At 37.6% G+C, this 19,476-nt stretch overlaps 1 protein-coding gene across 1 annotated transcript in view; it reads left to right on the forward strand.

Moving 5' to 3' along the window:
• DPP4 (dipeptidyl peptidase 4) overlaps nucleotides 1–19,476 on the forward strand; it is a 42,888-nt gene that overhangs the window by 15,966 nt on the left and 7,446 nt on the right. The window contains exons 11-23 of the mRNA XM_033065134.1: nucleotides 2,060–2,189; nucleotides 2,335–2,379; nucleotides 5,334–5,438; nucleotides 5,541–5,608; nucleotides 5,795–5,845; nucleotides 6,316–6,440; nucleotides 7,368–7,415; nucleotides 7,920–8,018; nucleotides 10,705–10,774; nucleotides 12,352–12,546; nucleotides 13,480–13,534; nucleotides 15,370–15,469; nucleotides 16,977–17,041. Coding sequence (XP_032921025.1) covers nucleotides 2,060–2,189; nucleotides 2,335–2,379; nucleotides 5,334–5,438; nucleotides 5,541–5,608; nucleotides 5,795–5,845; nucleotides 6,316–6,440; nucleotides 7,368–7,415; nucleotides 7,920–8,018; nucleotides 10,705–10,774; nucleotides 12,352–12,546; nucleotides 13,480–13,534; nucleotides 15,370–15,469; nucleotides 16,977–17,041 — 1,156 coding nt within the window. The remainder of the gene's footprint in view (nucleotides 1–2,059; nucleotides 2,190–2,334; nucleotides 2,380–5,333; nucleotides 5,439–5,540; nucleotides 5,609–5,794; nucleotides 5,846–6,315; nucleotides 6,441–7,367; nucleotides 7,416–7,919; nucleotides 8,019–10,704; nucleotides 10,775–12,351; nucleotides 12,547–13,479; nucleotides 13,535–15,369; nucleotides 15,470–16,976; nucleotides 17,042–19,476) is intronic.

Genomic DNA, 19,476 nt, shown 5'->3' on the forward strand with positions numbered 1-19,476 from the left:
GTTGAGGTGACCAGAACCAGTCATGGGGAACTTTGCAAGAGCAAAGATAAGGAGTAGGAAAGAGTGAGCAACGTGTGGTGTTGCTGTTGGGTAGGTTTTTTTCTGGAAGCACAAAGTATTGAATATTTACAGTGTATTTATATGCATATCACTGTATGACAGGAAAGGTTAGCTTTTTTGATGGAAAAATCTAATTTTACTATCATGGAGCTTAATTTTAAGCAAAACTAAGTTTGAGTTGGTGGCATACCTCACTCCACCTGGCTGATTGGGGATGTTGAGGGGCAGTGCCTCAGCAAATTGTTGCTTGTTACAGCACTATCCAGAGCTTGAACGAGCATCAGTTTTACCCCCAAATGTGGAGGGGGCACAGTGCTCTTATGTTGCAGAGGAAGAGTCAAGAAAAACTGCCAGAATCTGGAAAATGTGGAATGGCAGCACTTTGCCATGTGATGGTACTTGAAACCTGACACTCTGCATGAATGACTGGGGTGAAATCCTTCCGGCATTTAAACACTGGATTTGGCATCGTGGATACAGGGGGATCCTGTTAGCCAACAGGAGGATGAAGGGAGTGGATCCTTCTTGTCTGAAATGATCTGTCCTAAAACAAGCTGACTTCTGAATAGAGTAGTTGCAAAGTATTTCTTTCCAGTAACAAATGAGGAAGGGCAGTGCAAAACTACTGTGCTTTATACTTGAGTTAATTGCAGCTTAGTTAACTTTTTTTGGGTTGTTGAATACTGAAGGTGCATTCCCTCTCTCACAGGGGAGAGATATTTATTGTAATAGCTCAGTAAATAATATTTTTTGTTTGTTTTCCTTGTAATGTCTGTCTTGTCTGATTAACGATTTATAGTCACCAGAATTGTTAACATCTCTCACTCTGAAGGAATTAAAACTGTAAGACTAATTCCCCTTATACAAAGCAAGGGAAAATTTTAGGTACAGGAAAAATTATATTTTCTTTTTCTTTTTTTTTTTTTTACAAACAGGCTCCTGCAGACTCAATGGCAGTAGCAATTGAATGACCTACTGACTTCCCAGTCAAATATAAATGCAGAAATAGACCCTGCTTTTGAAACTGTAATCTAGAAATAAATCTGAAGGTTTTTGATAACCAACTGACATATTTTTAATCCATCCACAGGAACTGTAGTGTTTTCCTCCCCGAACTGCAGCGATCAGAAAGATACTCTTATCACAAAACTTCCCACACATTTTTGTTAACTAACTTTGGGGGAAAAGAGAACATGAACTTGGAACTAAGTCAAATGTGCAAATTACGGTTAAAAATGTATACTTGCTTTGGAGGGGAAGTTTGTTTTATTTTAGTTTATAAGGCTTCAAGGAGATAGAAGAGACCTAAAAAAAGAAAAGGCAGTACATCTAACAGATCGTTATGGTAAACAAAGCCACTAAATTTTATGTGGTGCATTCTTTAAATTAATATTGAGGAATATTCATGGAATATTCATTTTTTTTCCTGATGCTTCGTTCTTCATGTCAACTGGGTGGTATTCTGAAGATGAAAGTAAAATATTCAAACAGTAATATCTGGTTTTGGTATGATCTCTCCTTCCATTGTACCTAATGGAAATAACTACTAAATTGACAAAAGTATGTATCACCGAGAAAATAACTACTAGCAACCAACTTCAGACAACTAAGGATAAAATTCCTTAATCAAAGGCATATACAACTTAATATTCAGAATTTCCTCTAGAAGCACGCAGTACAACATTTATGAACAGCCTGGAGTAGCTATTATTTTATGCATTAGAGAATAGCTGTTAAAATGTAATTGCAGTCTTTCTGGAAGTGAGTTTTTTCAAGCCATCTAATTTTTTATTGTATCTCTGAAAATAACCAAGGCATCTACTAGCAGCAAAAACAATGAAAAAATAGTTCAATTACATTTGCATCATTGTTTATTGTTGAAGAGTAGATTGAAATGAAAATAGCCAGATGAGACTCATTCAGTGAATTGCTGAATGCAATTGTATGGTATGCTATTATAGAGAGGATTTTAAATATCTTATGTTGTTTCTGTTTTCAGGGATCATTATTTGAGTGTTGTAACATGGGTGACAGATGAAAGGATTTGTCTGCAGTGGCTCAGAAGAATTCAGAATTTTTCAGTCCTCACAGTCTGTGACTTTATAAGTGGTAATTGGTCATGTCCAGAGGTAAGAAAAATTAGGTGAAGGAGTTGCAATAGTAAATTAAACTAGAAAGGAGTAGAGTATATCTGTATGTTTATTTTTGTAGAAATAAAGCCTGATGCTAAATAAACATAATTGTTATGGGATTGTTTGTTTTTCTCATTCTTAGGAAAAACAACTTACTGAGGAAAGTAAAACTGGCTGGATTGGCAGAGTAAGTGTTCAATTTCTAAAACTGCTATGTGCTAAATTCTGATAATTGTGGAAATTTTATATGAACCTGTTGCATTTTGCAGTGCCTCCTTTGTGTAGGTCCAGTCTTCTCACATGCTGCGTTTTACATGTGCAGGAAAAAAATTATCTCAAATGTCTCGCCACACTTGGGGTTAAGCTTTATTTTCTTGTGGGTAATGGGTTCCAAACTCCCAGGCCGGGCTGACAGTGCAGTATGGCTGAAGGTCTAATCATGCCCTCTGTGGCCTGTGCATCTTGTTGACAAGATAAGAGGTAATGGCTTTAAATTGAAAGAGTAAATTGAAAGAGATTAGGTGTTAGAAAGAAATTCTTCACTGTGATGGTGATGAGGTGCTGGAACAGGTTGCCTAGAAAAGCTTGGTACCCCATCCTTGGGAGTGTTCTAGACCAAGCTGGATGGGGGTTTGAGCACCCTGGTCTAGTAGAGGGTGTCCCTGCCCATGGCAGAGGGATTGGAACAAGATGAACTTCAAGGTGCCTTCCAACCCCTGCCATTCTACAATTCTGTGATTTTATGTTCAACTTACCAAAAGCATAGCACCCTTTCCAGACTCCTTTCTACCTCTGACCTGCTGCTTTTAAGAGGGAAATGCAGGAGCCCAGATTCAGAATTCCCTTTGTTCTGGGGAGTTGTCAGCTATGCTGGTTTACCTGCTTTCTAGTTGTCCTGCTACTGCCAGAAGGATCTAGGAAATAAAATATATTAAGAAGTGTATTCTGTAACCTTTGAATCATATGGGAATAAAGGCATAGAGGATAAAAGTAATTTTTAATGTATCAGGTTCCAACAAGCCATTCTAGGTTATAATTTGGGCTACTTACTTATTTATTTTTCCCCCCACATGAAACATCCAGTGAAGAGAAGTGAGGACAACATGCATGTAATTGGCCGGATTAAAATTTTCGTGCACTTCTGCCAAGCCAGCAGCTACTGTCTGGATGATGCTTTCCAAACTGCCTCTCAGTCCTTTTGTACATGGTAGAGAGTAGGCACCTAATGAACTACACAGAAGATCTGGGGGAAGTGAAGCAGAGATGCAAAAGTTCAGATTTGGAGGGAGAAATGAGTTTCAGAGTTCTTGATGAGAACACGGAGTACACTTTCCACTCCCCCATTTTCCACACACTGATTATGCTTTAGTCACTAATTCACTTTTGAAGTCAAAAATGAAAGTTTAAAGAAATGCAAAGAGGGAGGCAACAGCAGGGATGAAATCATCCGCAGTATGAAGATGAGAGATCAACCCACCTGCTGTCAAATTTGATATGGAAAGGAAGGCCTTAACGCTGACACATTTTGCTTCTCTGCAGCAAAGGCTTCACAATTAGACAATGTGATGATCAAGCTGCAGACTTTGTAAACAGTTGTGCAAAATGAGAGGGCAAAATGCAAGTCTGTGCCACTAAACTAGGTTGTTGGTTTTTTGTTTCTTTTAAAGAGACAGCCCACTTCTTAGGAGCTGTTGGAAGGAATGATAATCTCTCTGTACAATTCTTGTATTTGAGAAAGAAATGGAGAGTAGGGAGGATTAAAGAGGGGAGAGGATAGGTATATTTATTCCTTTTTTATATTCACCTTCTTGGGGATGATAAAATGATATTTGACTGGTAAGGAATATTTTTATACATTTGCAAGATGTACATATGCACATATATATAGGCAAATTCAAATAAATTATCTATGTGTGTAGAATACAGACATATAGTCCTCTGTTTGTAATGTTTTTTATGGTTTTTTTTGGGGGGAAGGCTTTTTAGGCATTTTGTTGGTGATTTAGGTTTTGTTTTGCTTTCGTTTTTTTAATAAAGATGAAATTATGTTTTAATGAAGAATGCTCAGAGAAGCCTCCAGTGCTTCCAGGTCATCAGCTGTTAGAGCTTGCCAGTTGAGTTAAAGGAAAGTCATACTTTGAAAAATAAGGGAAAAGCTAGCAAAATATTTGCTAGGTTACTTTTTGCAAAAATGTTGTTTGGGAACAAGGAGAGGTTATTTGGAGCACATTGTTAGAAAGACTTAATTTCTGTCATTGCTTTCTGAATGACCGGAGGCAAATCTCTTCAGCTTTGTTTCACCATTTCAAGATGGGTATGACATATCCAAGGCAGTTACATTGTGTCAGTTGCCTAATTAGCATTTAGATCCTTTCGGCGTTTCTCACAGAAATAAGTTTTATTTCATTCAGCTCAATTTCATTCCTCTCTTTTTTCCTACCATATGTAGCACATTGAAACGGCAGTCAATAGAAGAAATTGATTCATTTCTATCACTTTCAGTTGATAAATGGATAATTCCTTCATGAAAATATTATTCCAGTTTTAGTTCTCTATGAGTCTGTAGTCACCTACTTACTAGCAAAATTTTCTCTTGGAAAGCAGTGTGTGTTTTATTTTAATAGAGCAGGACATTTTTCACTGTTAAGCTAAAAATAAAAAAATTATTTCAAATAATTTGTTCACAAATACATGTTTTAAAATGGGAAATTCAAGAAAAACATGAATTTGCAAAGTTTACATTTTTACAGGTTACAGCTGCATTGGACAGAATCAAACAGTGCCTTTGAAAGTAGATGCACATATTGTTTCCTAAAATTGTAGGAAACTGAGACCACCAAAAGTACTTCACATTCTATGTGGGGAGCGGGGGGGAGGGATATTTGTGAATCGCTGCCAGGACTAATACTGAGGAAATTCTGCTGCTTAAGAAGCAGGAAAAGATTTCAAGTGCGTTTATTTTAAGAGTGATGGCTACAGGTTCTGCTTACTAAGTCAGAAGGCAAAAATGTTTGCAGTACATTCATTGATGCCTTGTTGCAAGCATCCAGACTCCTGGTTAGAGATATTAAAGCCTAAATTTATCGCTTTGGATCTGGAGTTTTGTTTTTCGCTTTAATAGACGTCTCTCTTATGTTCAAGTTTCAGCCATCTGTCCCTCACTTTGCACCCGACAATGCTTCCTACTACAAAGTCTTCAGCGACTCAGCAGGTTACAAGCACATCCATTACATAAATGGCTCACAGGTGAGGAATATTGTCTAGGACAGTCACTGCTGGCTTGTGTTTCTCCTGGTGATCAAGGAGTTTCATGTTCTGCTTTTTGCCTTGCCTTTTCCTCTGCTCCAGGCTCCAATAAATATGACTTCAGGAAAATGGGAAGTAATCAGCATAGAAGCTGTAACCAATCAATTTTTGTAAGTACTGTAAATAAGGCACCTCCTCCTATCATAAGGGCTGGTAACAAGGGTCTAAGCAAGCATGGAGAGAGAACAGGGAGGTGTCATTTAACTTATTAGAAATCTGATTTAAACATGTCAGATAAAACTTTTAATATTTTACTGTAAATATTTTACTAAAACCGGTATGTTTTGCTTTTATAGATACTACATTAGTAATGAAAATGCAATGCCAGGAGGAAGAAATCTTTATAAGTAAGAAATTCTTTTTTTCTGCAGTATGAGTAAAATTGTTTTAATGAAAAGGAGAAACTTTAAGAAAAATAATTGAAAACTTAAATATTTGGATGTTTAGCCTAATGGGGGATCTTCTTTAGGATATTTAATGAAAATCTGTGTAAGAAAATGAACTACAAAAATAACTGAAATATTTTTCTGCAAATTAAGTTAACAAAGGGGGGAAATTGTAAGAAGAAGAAACAACCAATCCCCAAGCAAAAAAAAAAACTGCTAAAAATATCTCTCATGCTTTTTTTCCTATTGCTGTAATTTCAATATCAACTGAACTCAAAAGTTGAAATTCTGTTTCCTCTAGTTTTTGAATCAGTTTCTATCACTTCCGAATTTTGACATTTTTAATTCGGCCATCTTATTTAAAGAACATATACTGGTTTAGCATAGCTTAAAAAAAATTATCTCTGAGATGAAGCTCATTTACTTTGCAGAGTGCTCTTGGAAAGCAATCCAAAAATTACTAAATGTGTTAGCTGTAATCTGGATGAAGATAGATGCAAGTATTATTCTGTGTCCTTCAGCAAAGACACACAGTATTATCAGCTAAATTGTCTCGGTGAGTATATCCCAAATTAATTGACATCAACATGACTTACTGAGTAGTTGGGTGGTGAAGTTCACTTCATCAGGATCGTGATATGTACTATGTAACAATGATATGTGTTGATAACATTGAATAAATGTATTGGCAGTGGAAAAACGTACTGCCTCCTAGGCTCAAAAGTACCTTGACAAAAATTACTAGGATAAAACTTGTTCTATCTGTCAGTGGACCTGAAAGAGCTGCAAAATACTCCTGTCCACTGTGCAACTCCTCGAGAGATGCATGGGGAGCTCTGCCTGCAGAAGGAATTTGAAGGCTCTGAAAGTGTGACAAGCAACAGACTGGGTAAAGAGCAGTGCTTTACATATGAGAATAAAATTAAGATAGTGGTGGTCAAGAAAAAAATCCAAGTAATGTAATCATAAGGTAAGTAGTGGCACTGTAATCTGTCTCTGACCTGTAAGCGTTCCTGCTAGATAGTACAAGGGTTAAATTAATTAAAGAGGGGGGAAAATTAAATCATCTCCAAAATTACTTTGAATTGAAATGCATGCTGGGTTTTAAGAGCTTCCTTAATCCATGGGCTAGAAGGACAGACAGCAGACAGGGAATTTTAAAAATGGTTGAAGACAACTGCTGTGGTCCCTGTGACTTCCTGATGGCCAAACCATAGTCCACAACCAAGGCATAAGTTTTGCTGAAGAATGGAAATTCCTTTCTTCAGCACCTCATAGTCATGTGGTTCATTTCTCAGACAGTCTTAATATTTTGTGGGATCCTGTGGTTTGGATTTGGGCCCTGCTAAATGTAAAATTTTCCTTGAGCAGACTGGAAGGAAACAAGTTCTGAGCTTTTATGATTCAGCTGTTTCCAATTACTTTATGAGGGCTGTGTTTCAAGCCAGCATGCAAGCATGAAGGTTTTGTTCCCTGTTAACAGGTCCTGGCCTGCCCATGTCTACTCTGCACAGAAGCACTGATGATGGAGGTATGGGGTTGTCTTTAATTTATATTGAACCAGAAAATTGCACTGTAAATTTATTCTAATTTTGTTCTCATTGCATGGTATAATAATAAAAATGTCAGCTATAAAGGGTAAATTTAATTTCAAATAATTACCAGAAGAATAAATTATATAGCTTGTGATATGTTTATTTAGAGTTTATTTAACATAATTTTACACTGGGCTAGAAAACAGTAAATAGTGTATGACTTACTTACTGAATAATTGTTCAGTTTTTCTGAAATGGTATTTAGATGAGAAAACAGGGGAAAAAGAACTGAAGGAAAACTATATTGTAAACATTGACTCTCAGAGGAGAAACAAAAACTGCATATAAATGTATAAATATATTTATAAATATATAAATGAAAACTGCAATGTAACTTGCCATCATCTCAGGTTTAATATTTAAAGGGGTTCATAATTAAAGACCTGCACATTTGAAAAAAAATGTGTTTAGTCTTTGAATTTACTTACTCTGTTATTTAGTCCTCAGATACTTGGAAAATAATACTGAACTGGAAAATTCATTGAAAGATATTCAGATGCCTTCAAAATTAACTCAGACCCTTCGTATAGGTGGATATGGTAAGTTCAAAAGGGTCTTTTACCTTTCTTCTCCCACCCCCACTTTTCGCTAAGTGATTCAAGGTCTGCTGAGGAGCATGACAGGACAGATGGGTGTAATGGGAATTCTTGCAGTTATTCAGAATTTAGAGGCAAATGTGGGTTTTTTGTGACATTTCCAAATATTCTCTGTTATTTTCTGAAATCCCAAAATGTTCTTACCTAGAATGTGCTTTTTCCATAGTGTTATATCTTCATGTTTTCATGATGAAGTGGCTTAACTCCTTTTTCCTTTATTATAAGCTTGAAACCAGAAGTCTCTAACAGTGCACTAAATAAATGAGAGAAATGAGGTTGGGGCACAAACTCAAAGCCCTTTAACACTGTTGAATTTAAATTACAGTAATTTCACGATTATAAGCCGCACTTCCGGGTGCCAGCAACTTTTCATTCTTTGTCCTTATATAAGCCGCACCTGATTATAAGCGAGTCATTTTCTGCTAATGGCCCATTGAGTTCCACTGTGGGACTGATAAAATTACTTCATCCCATTGGAAATTGCTCCAGCCAGGGGGAAGAGCCCAACATTTCTTACCAAAATAAAAACAGAAGTTTTGGGACACTAAGGGAGTCCCTTTCTCCACTGGACTCCAGAGGAAAACTGGATTTCTCCACATCACCATTGGACCCCCAGAGAGAAACTGCACCTTCTGCAGGAGCACTGCTCCAACTGAATCACATCTGCCACTGCAGGAGGATGCAGCCACCATTTAATGGGACTGCTGCCAACACCCTGCCTGACGGGGTGTCAGGTTGTACTCTGACTTTGTCAGGGTTTGGAGTTTGTTTCTTTGTAGTACTGTATTTCTACTTTAATTTCCCTAGAAAAGAACTGTTATTCCTAATTCCCATATCTTTGCCTGAAAGCCCCTTGATTTCAAAATTATAATAATTTGGAGGGAGGGGGTTTACATTCTCCGTTTCAAAGACAATTTTCTGTCTTTCTCAGCAGACACCTGTCCTCCTAACTAAAACAGCAACTTTTCATTCTTTGTCCGTATATAAACCGCACCTGATTATGAGCCGCACTTCGGGTTTGGACCAAAATTTTAGTCAAAATGGTGCGGCTTATAATCATGAAATTACTGTACATTATAAATTCAAGTAGGTCTTCTGATTTAGCGGTGCAAGTCCCCTTGTTTTTTGTTAGCAGGTTGGGAGAGTAGAGAAGTTCAGTTACTATGAAAAAGCAGACACGGTCTAAATGAAAAATCTTGAGAAAACATTTAAGCAACATTTCAACACTATCACCTTTGACTTAGTGTGGAGGATTGAATTGATCAAATAGATTTGTATTGAAAGTACATTCATTCTACAAGACTGCATAAACCTCAGTACAGACCAGACCAAAATGCTAGAAAATGAACTGTTAATGCTCTGTAAGTGGTGCCCTTCAGAATTTAGGTGGAGAAATTTTCTTGGTGTGCTCACAGGCTGAGCAACATCAGACAGCTCAGCAGTGGTACCTGTCTAAACTGTTCTTGCTCCAGCCTTTGCTACTAGCTTTCTCTTCATGGCAAACTTCCTCCTGATAAAATGAACAGATATTCTTAATGGAATTCCATTTTATAAGCTTTATTGAGTTAGGTTAGTCATTGCTAACTGTTCTTTTTGATGTCTTCCTTCTTTCACTGTTACCTTATTTATATAATAACGCTCTTTATCTTTGTGTTTTCTGTCTTTTATTTCTGTCACATTTTTACTAGGGCTAAAGATGAAATCTTCCAAGAAAGATGGAGATTTAAAGATGCTCTTCATGCTATCAGTTGTATATTCATAATTTTTTTAATCCCTCTTTGTTCTTACTACTTCATGTCTTCAGGGTAAAAGCTTTTGGGTAAGGGGAATCTATTTTTAATATCAAACCAGGAGAAGCAAATCCATTTATGTAGTCCTACTTAAAGTTTCAAGTCTGCTCACAAGTCCATGTAGGTTATTAGAGAAGAAATCCACCCCTGTGACTATGGAGTATGCAAAAGTTAGAATTAGTATTTTAATGTCTTCAGTTTAGATAATGTTTCAGTGTTCTGATGCCTTGCAAATTTCTGTAAGATTTGCACTCTTGACTATTACTGCAGTGCAGTCCATCAGCATTGCAGCATCAGTTCTCTTAAAATTCATGAGTGAACAATTGAGCCATTCAGTTTGCAAAACTTATAGGATATGCCTTTAAAATGTTCAGCTCACAACCAACTTGGGTAGGACGAATAACATGAATGGAACTAGAATCAATATTGCTTCAAAAATAATAGATACTTGGATATGTTTCTGGGATGCTTTACAAACTGTCAAGCAAAGTCTATCTGTCAGGTTCAAAATAATACAGAATTTCTTTCCTCTGCTGGGAGAGAAATTTTATTTTTGAGCCTGTTTTAGATTTACCACTGTAGAGACATAACAAGTTTCACATCTAAGCTTAGAATAATGTCATGAGACTGCATATTGAGTCCCCAGATTTTATTACTTTCTGTTAATTTAACTGCAAAGCATTTTTAAAAATGATTAGCTAGTAACATCTACATGTATATATTAGGACAGTGAAACTGCTCTTTAATTTATGGCTCAAATGTGATCTTGTATGAATTGTAATGCATGTCAAATAATTTCACTGGAGAGCTGACCTAAGTCAAACTCTTTTCACTTTTAGACCTGTGGTATCAAATGTTTCTGCCTCCTCATTTGGATTCATCAAAGAAGTACCCTCTGCTCCTTGATGTGTAAGTTTTCAATCACGTGGCAGTGTTGTGTTAATAATCACTTTCATCTACTTCAAATGTTCTTAATAAGGAAACACAAAACTGGCATGTGTTCTAATTACTTCTTGAAGTAGTTTTAAGATGGAATGAAAAATCAGGGTTTATCCCAGTTCATGGTGAATTCCTGTGCCCTAAGATGATGTAATGCTTAATGAGCACATACTCTGGCAGTGGCACTGAGGCAGATACATTCTATGTGATTTACCAGCCAGGATGTTCGTGTTAGCTTACCTCCTCCTCTGCTTGTGATGTTCCTTAGGAGTAATCTTTGATGAAATCATATTCGAGAATGAAACCTTGCATAAGCCTTGTACTCCAAAGCTGAGTAGTGTATGTGACGTTGCATTTTTTCTGTGATATTCGACTGTCAGTCAGTGTTGACAAAGGTCATCCTGTGGTCATGATTGCATTTGCTGTGGCTTTTTTCCATAAATACAAGCCCATGAGCCTGTGCTGATTCGTGTGGTATTCCTCAGGCACTTCTTTTCATCCTGGTATGTTTTCTTCTAAATGTGAATTACTGAATTTTAGCTATGCATTAATATAAAAATGTTAAGTTATTCCTTTTTTACAAAAAGGTGACTTTATAAGGAATCTGGCTGTTAGTTGTTAGATACATCTTTATATAATGCAATTTGGTAGCGCTTTTTGATGTGCCTGTTGAACATTTTAATGAGCAGCCAGTGCTTTTGGCTTCTTAAGACTTGTTTTGATTATGATACTATTTTTATTGACTTACCTGGACCATGGTCAGGATCACCTCTGGTTCACAGTGATCTTAATATCAGAAATTATTTGGAAGTATAGGGATCCATAGCTTGAATTATGTTCCCAGTCGTTTTTTCTGTGCTTTTAAAACTGATAAAAGTGGACTATAGAGCCATAGGAGCCATTCTTCTATTTCTTACTCTGTTGAACAGTGGCTAATTAAGTGCACTGCACAGAATTTTACCATCAAGGCACTCAGAGTATAATTTCATTGTGATCAAGTGCTTCCGAAATATTTTAAAGTAAAAAGTTAAAATTATAGTTTTGCTTCCTTTTTCTCAGCCTGCATAAGAAATAGCTCGGATTGATGAGAAATTGAAAATGCAGAAAACGGTATTTTCATTTTTCCATTTGAAGCCTATTATTGATTTCAGACTTAAACCATGGGTGAATGGAACAGAAATAGTTAGAGAACATCTATTTGAAACTCAGGTGACTAGATATGCCAAAACAGAAGAAAACCTGGCTTGGACTTCTGCTTAAAGTCAGAATAATGAAGGAATCTTCTTAGAGCAGAAAGGAGTAGAACAAAAACAAAAATTAAAAAAAAACCCTTGCTTTCTTGATTGACAGCTGAAGTTTTAAATAAGGATATTGCTTACAGTGGCACCTTGGAGTCAGTCAGTGATGCTTCTCTTGTTTCCACAGTTTAATTTGAAAGTTTGTCCTGTTTTAGAGGACAAAATTGTCAGCAGTAATTATATTTCAAATGCTTGATGTGAGAATATGTGGAGAGTAAATGCCTGGATTTTGTGACATTTTTTCCCTAGGTATGCAGGACCCTGTAGTCAGAAAGTAGACCACGTCTTCCGGATGAACTGGGCGACTTACCTGGCCAGCACGGAGCAGGTCATTGTGGCCAGCTTCGACGGCAGGGGCAGCGGGTACCAGGGGGATGAAATCATGCACGCAATAAACAGAAGGCTAGGAACATATGAAGTGGAAGATCAAATAGAAGCAGCCAGGTGAGCTGCAGGGAAAGGTCAACACCTGCTCCTTCTTTTACATGCTTATTGTGTAGGGGGAAAAAAAGGTGAAGGTTTCAAATCGTCATCTTGAAAATATTGGCAAAAAATAACTACATTCTGCATAATTTTGTACATTCAAGTGTCATTTATAGGCCAACCATCATTTTATTATTAAAAAGAGAGGAGAGTTAATGCAGTAATACCAATTAACCATATCTTTGATTTTATGGAGATGATTTTATAGAGATGATATGCGTCGTATTAGTGGAAGAACACGCTACCAAGGAACTTGGAGATGGAAGTTTTGCTTCAAGCTTTTTGCAAGTTTCTGTTGTCACAGAAGTATGAGAAACACTCAGCCTTTAAATCATAGTTAATGTTGGTCACTTGGTTTATGCTTGCAGAACCTCACTAAAGCAAGCAATCCCAGTATGGATCTCTGGGAATTGCAATGAAGTGGTCTTACAGGGGTTTTTATGTAGGATTTTAAAATGTTTAGGAGTTTAACCAAATAGAATTGACAAATCTTCTTGATTTTTGTTTTTGTTTTTTGGGTTTTTTTGTTTGGTTTTTTTTTGGAACGGTAACTGTATTTACATGTGTTTGTCTGTTCCTTACTGCTGCAATTAGATTTTTGTGCATCTTTATAAAAAAGACAAGGCAGGTAGTGAAATCTAACCTAATGTAACACAAATGTCAGTGAGTGTGGGTTGAGGGGTTTCAGAGTGTCATATGCACAGATGTTTTTCTAAATTTCCTGAAGACACACGTGCCTGAATTATTGTGTTTTCATGTGCAGTCACTATCATGAAGTGGGAAATGCTTGTTTATACAATAGAAAGAGGCAGTCTTGATAAGAAATAGGCATGTCTGTAGAAGGGCAGATACTTTGCAGTCTGTTAAGTGTTTAATTATTCTGCTTGCTTTCAGAAAATTTTCTGAAATGAGCTTTGTTGATAAGAACAGAATAGCTATTTGGGGTTGGGTAAGTACTCAAATAATTTTGGTGGGAATACTATTTAATTTTAACAACTATTTGTTGTGCTGCCATGTGTGTGAGATCCTATAGTGCTTCATGAGAGGCACCTCTGGGGTCACAGTACAATCCAGTACTTGAACTGATGAAGTGCATCTTATCTTATGTTTATACATTGGTCTTTTGCAATCATTAAGGAGCCTTTGTAAGAGAAATTAGGACTACTAGAGGGATTTTAAACCAATTTAAACAGATACTGCCAAGTTCCTGTGTACAGTATGAACCTAGAGAAAAAGAAAAAAAAAATCCAAGTATGTATGCAACAGTATTTCTTCAGTTGGATGACTGATTTTAAAAAAGATGTGAAATTACACTCGAGCCAGCTGTGTGGGATGGTTATCATGGTATTTGCAACCAGAGGCCAGATTTCTCTAATTTGATGCATCTTTTAAAACCTGGCACCGTAGATGGAAATATTTAATAGTTTAATAGCATATGCATACCCCCTCAGCTACAAAGCTAAGTGTGTACGTAGGGTTATTGATTCCAGTGCTGAATTGTTAACTGAAATTTGGGCACTGCAGGTGGCAGGCACCAGTGAATAAATTGCTTCATGGCAATATGGTGTCTTTAATAGCTTCTCTTATGGGGGTAAACATCTCTGTTATATGAAGTCACATGTAATGGTATTAACTGTAGTGAAAGGAAAATTCTTTCTGCAGAAATTGATGATTTGATGCAATGCCATCTTAAGTCCTTATGACCCTCAGGATGAATAGTAGTACAAGAGCATTCCTCTTTGAAGCTACGTTGGGACATTGAATTTGTGGGCAAATTTTCTTTATCTCTTGAGTTTTTAGATTGTCAGCCTCTCATTGTCAGCCTGTCACTGTGTATATGGATTTTGTTTGCCATGCATTCAGCAGTAATATCTTTACTGTGACCATGTTAGGCATTTATACAGTGTTTAATTACTAAGTGCATGCATTACCTTGCTAATCTCATTGGAACAACCTAGGAATTGATGTTGGAGCAAACATTTAAGGACTTTGAAATAAGATGCAATTCCCTTTGCCTGTAATCTAGTTTAAAGGCAGGAATGAGATCCAAAAATAGCTCTTGTTTTTGAATGTGGGTGGGCACATTTTCCTAAATAACCCATTCAGACTCTTGTGAGGGCAGTCATTTGGGCGGCTGGTGACAGTGTTTAGGTATCTTGCTGCCTGGATGCTCAAGTGTGTCAGATATTTACTCATCTGTGTATCAAGCTAGACTGTGAGTAAATTTTCTATGTGTAGCAAGGAGTGTGTTGTTGCACAGTTCCTCCCACAGACTCAGCAGATCCTTCACTCCCCAGTCACAGTCTTGCTCCTGACACTTTGGGGGAGATTTAGGGAGCGAGCTACCAAAGGCCTGCTCCAAGGGAGCTGTAAATTTTTGGATGCCCTGTTGCAACTACTCATCAGGCACACTGTGGGCCAGAGCTCTGCTTCCACCCACTCCCCCAGCACGGGAAGGGACACAGCGGTTCAGCAGTGTCTTGTTTCCTGTCTTTGCTGCTGCCTACGGTGCTACCAAGCACAGTCATCCTCAGCTGAGTCGCTGTTGGGCAGCGTTTGCGCCCTTTTTCCCCACCGAGCTCTCATTCATCAGCGCCACAGCTGCCATGCACTGTTTGATGCCTGTTTCCCCGGCTGAGCAGGCTGGCTGAGGTCTGACCCAAATTCAGAATGGAGTTCATTAATATGAAAAATGCTGAGCCTATAAATGCCTGATGAACTGTGTAGCAGATGGGCCCCATCCTTTCCCTTCCGACTAAAATAACAGCAATGTTTTCTTCTCAGTCTTATGGGGGATATGTGACCTCCATGGTGCTTGGCTCCGGGAGCGGCGTGTTCAAGTGTGGAATAGCGGTTGCCCCCGTGTCACGCTGGCAATATTATGGTATGTGAGGGCTTCCTCGTTACAAGGATTCCCATATGTCTTCAGTGCACACGCTGCAAAGTGTGGATTTGTAGCACAGAGCTTTTGATTATCTACTAGATGCCATGTAAATGCCACTTGGTCTGGTTTTATGAACTGATGGCCACTGCATTTTGAAATTAAACCAATTCGCTAAATATTATTTCCCATTTTAAAAAGTCAGATCCATAACTTGAGGTAATCCCTTTAACCATTAATGCAGGCTAAAACATTATAATTTTGGTAGTACTGCTGTAATGTGTCTGTCGGTTTGAAACCAGTATTGTGTGTCAGAAATCCATCACAATCAAACTTTTGTGTCTTCAAAATGAAACTTCACTTATAAGAATGAGCTGTGAGGATTATCCTTGAACTTGTAATTTACTCTCTCAAAGTAATAGAATAGTATTTGAATTGCCTTAAGTTGGTTGATCAGGAGTTTTTTTAGCATGTAAAATTTCGATTTTATAAATCTAATTCATCTTGAGAGTAGCTTGATGTGAGAAAAACCTGATCAAGTGGACAAGTTTCTACATGCTTCAAACCTTTAAAGCATAATGTTTCAGGCAGTTGCATGAGGCTAGAAATGCAGTTATAAGGGCCCTCCTCCCAGATTAAAAAAATTATGTAAAGCTATAAATAGGTGCTGGTACAATCTGAACACATTTTAACATTTTCCTCATTTTTATTTGTCCAAAAACATTCAAGGGAAAGCTTTCCCTGGAAACCTCTGCTAAATAAGGCATAATTTATCCTTCTGCAAGTAGCACAGAGGCTGTATAATAGCTAATTCAGCAGATCAGATCATACTGCCAGGCAGTAGCAGTAAGCTGTTGGGGACATAGCAACATCTTCATCATATTTTGGACATGAATATTACAGTATGACAGGAAATATTTTTTTAATTATCAAGATCTCTAAAATTCCACTTTTAGCTTATTAAATGAAGGATTATATATTATATATATATATATATATTCAGTCTAAAGAAACATCTAGTGCAACAACTCTGATTAGAAGTCAGATGGACATTAGAATATGACAGCAGAGCATTAATTTGTATGGCTTGAAACAAAGCAGCAAATACACAAATGGGGAAAAATATGTGGCAAATAATTTTTTTTCAGTCAAGCTGAATCCTAATATACTACTACATATTTTGATAATAAACATTTAGATAAAATAAATAAGATTTTTTTCAGATGCTAGTTATTTACTGCAATACTTCCAGTAATTTTTTTAGGATTACTGGAAGAACAACAATAAGGAAACACTGACACAAAGTACTATATTAATATTCAGCATTCAGGTGTCCATGGCAACAAGAAGATTAACTATTCTGAATAACGATGGTTACCTACGCCCCTCATTGTGGAAAACCTGATTTCCAGTATGCATTGTTACTGCTTGTGTCAATGGGTAAAATTGAAGGTAGACAGACTGAAAATTAAGTAGCAGATTCTAATTTTGGGATTTTTTTAAATTTCAGATTCAATATACACAGAGCGATACATGGGCCTTCCTACAGAAAATGATAATCTGAAGAACTATAATGTAAGAAATCAACCTCTTTATTTCATTTTTTATATGTTGTTTTATTTCTAAACTGCTGTATTGTTCTTTGAACAGTTTAGTTCTTTCCCTGTGGTGAGACTTAAGTTTGTTTCTTTCCTGCTAGAACTGTTGCACTTTGCTGTTAGAGGCTGTAGTTTCAGATGTTTGGTTTTGCACAAGGCAGCTGCTTCTTTGTGAATGATATGGGGTTTCTGTTGTTTGTTTGGTGTATTGGTGCTTTGGGCTTTTTTTTTTTTTTTGGTTCAGTTCCATTTGACTACTTTGCAGACTGTAAACAAGCTGTAGAAACTTCTATTTTAACCACCAAGAAACAATTTCGTTTTAAAATTTATGAGTTCATGATCAAAGTATGCTTTATCTTAAACATTTCTCACAAAAAATAATGTACTCCCATTTTTTCTGATTTTTTTTTTAATGAGTATTGTGTGAACTTCCCTGCTTTAGGAATTTGCACCTTTTTTCCAGGGAAAGCAAAATCTCCTCAATACTAGAACACTTTGACAGGTTGGCAGATGTCTGTACTGTGATGATATCGAATTGCAGACCAATTGAGAGCCAGCAGTGTCAGCACTGAAATGTTGGCCCATTCTCCATGAACATGGGGTGTTCAAAGTTTGTTGTAATATGAACAGTGTTTGCACAGAAGTGAGGGAATTTCCATGTGTCCTACTGAGAGCAAATTTCTTGTAGAGTGTTCATCCTTGTTACAGCATGCTTATTCAGTTGTTTGACTTGCTCTTCCATGTGCCCTCTCAAGGGCTTTTTGAAGTCACAGGTAGCTGGGCATAAAGTAGAGCAACCAAACTTTGTGTTAGGTTTTGTTAAACTTCAGGCCTAGGTGAAAATACAGTGGCTACGGGAGAACTGTGAATCTGAGGGTTACTTTGTGGCCTGGTTATTGAAATGTTTCACAGAAGAGTGCAGCCATGGTGGTACTGAAACCAAACAGTGATGTTAAAGGAGGAGATAGAACATTCCCTGTGTTTGGGTTGATAAGCAGGGTAGAAGACAGTTTAGCACTGGTTTAAAAACTGTCATGGGTAGGAAAAAGGATGGGAGTGGTTGCATTGGTTTAGAAGTATGATAAAATATAAGTGCACACATATACGTACTGAAACATGTGGTTTGACATAAATTTACAGTACTCTAGTGTTTTCAACTGCTATGTGAGATGTTCTGGTCAAGAGTGGGGACAATGGTAGTGACTGCTGGACAACTTGGTGTCTGTCTCCCTCCTCTAACCACAGAGCTACTGGGCCCAGCAGGCACTGACCAGCAGCCTGCAGCCGCCTGCCTGCCTTTTTCCAAATGTGTTTCTTGAAGGCAGTGGGAACAGTAGGAGGTCTGCGAGGTAGCAGTGTAAATACAAGTTACTGTCGCTGTGCAGAACGAACGTTAACGCTCTGGGTGCACAAAGTCACTCACCAGCTTCACGGCACAGATGGCAACAGAGGACTGTTTAATCCTTTCAAGCCAGGAGTCGGATTTTCTTGGCATGGTATCCATTGCTGGCAATGGCCACGTTGAAACTGCCAGTACCAAAGAGCTAAAGGTTTCAAATGTGTTACTCAGAGGACTAATTGGGGAGAATGGTGGCTAGATGGAGGAGGAGTAATTGCCTAGATCAGATTGTCACACTTCGCGGCTGCTCCTAGAGAAAGGAAAACGCAACTTAAATCCTCATCTGTTGTTAAAAGCCCCAAATAATATAGTGCTTGGACTTAACTTCTAACCTGGAGGGTGGGACAGCTTGAGAAGCGAGTTTGCTGTTCTTCATGTAGCCTCAGTGAAAGCATTGTGGGATTTTGTTATTGCTGAAGAGCCTTACTGTCTTCAGCCCAATATGTTCCTGGCTTACAGCCCCTTTGTTCCATGTCCCAGTCCCAATAGCCAGCTTCCTGCCCCCTTGACACTGACAAGATCTGTTTGCTGAAATGAATGTTTTTTGAGGTGAATGTAGAGTCTGTACTGAAAGTTAGTACATACAGCTGAGCCTGTTAAAGCTTGCACTGCTAACTGTGCTGTCAGGTTTGTGTCCTGCTGCATTGCTGTAAAGCTGGCATGAAAAGTGAAAAGTTGCATAAACTGTAGTACATACCCTGATTTAAATGAGATGGTGTACACAGCTGCTTCGAGAAGATGAGCACTGCTAGGTACATTCTTAACATGTGGAGTATTATTAGTGACTGAATATATAGACTCAAGAAACTACTTGTGGCAAGAGGGGTACATCCTACCTTTGTATTACTGTGATATTAGGTTTTAGATTTATTGAAAGCAGAGAATCTGAGATGTTAAATATTGTTTGTCAGGAGTCAAGTGTGAGGAAGAACTCACACTCCTAAGTGGGCTAGTTAGGGATGTTCAGTGTCTTTTAAGGTAGTTGTAAACTGTTGAAAATTAGAGCTTTGTAA

This window comes from Catharus ustulatus, chromosome 7 (genome assembly GCF_009819885.2).
Source record: "Catharus ustulatus isolate bCatUst1 chromosome 7, bCatUst1.pri.v2, whole genome shotgun sequence".
Classification (NCBI taxonomy): Eukaryota; Metazoa; Chordata; class Aves; order Passeriformes; family Turdidae; genus Catharus; species Catharus ustulatus.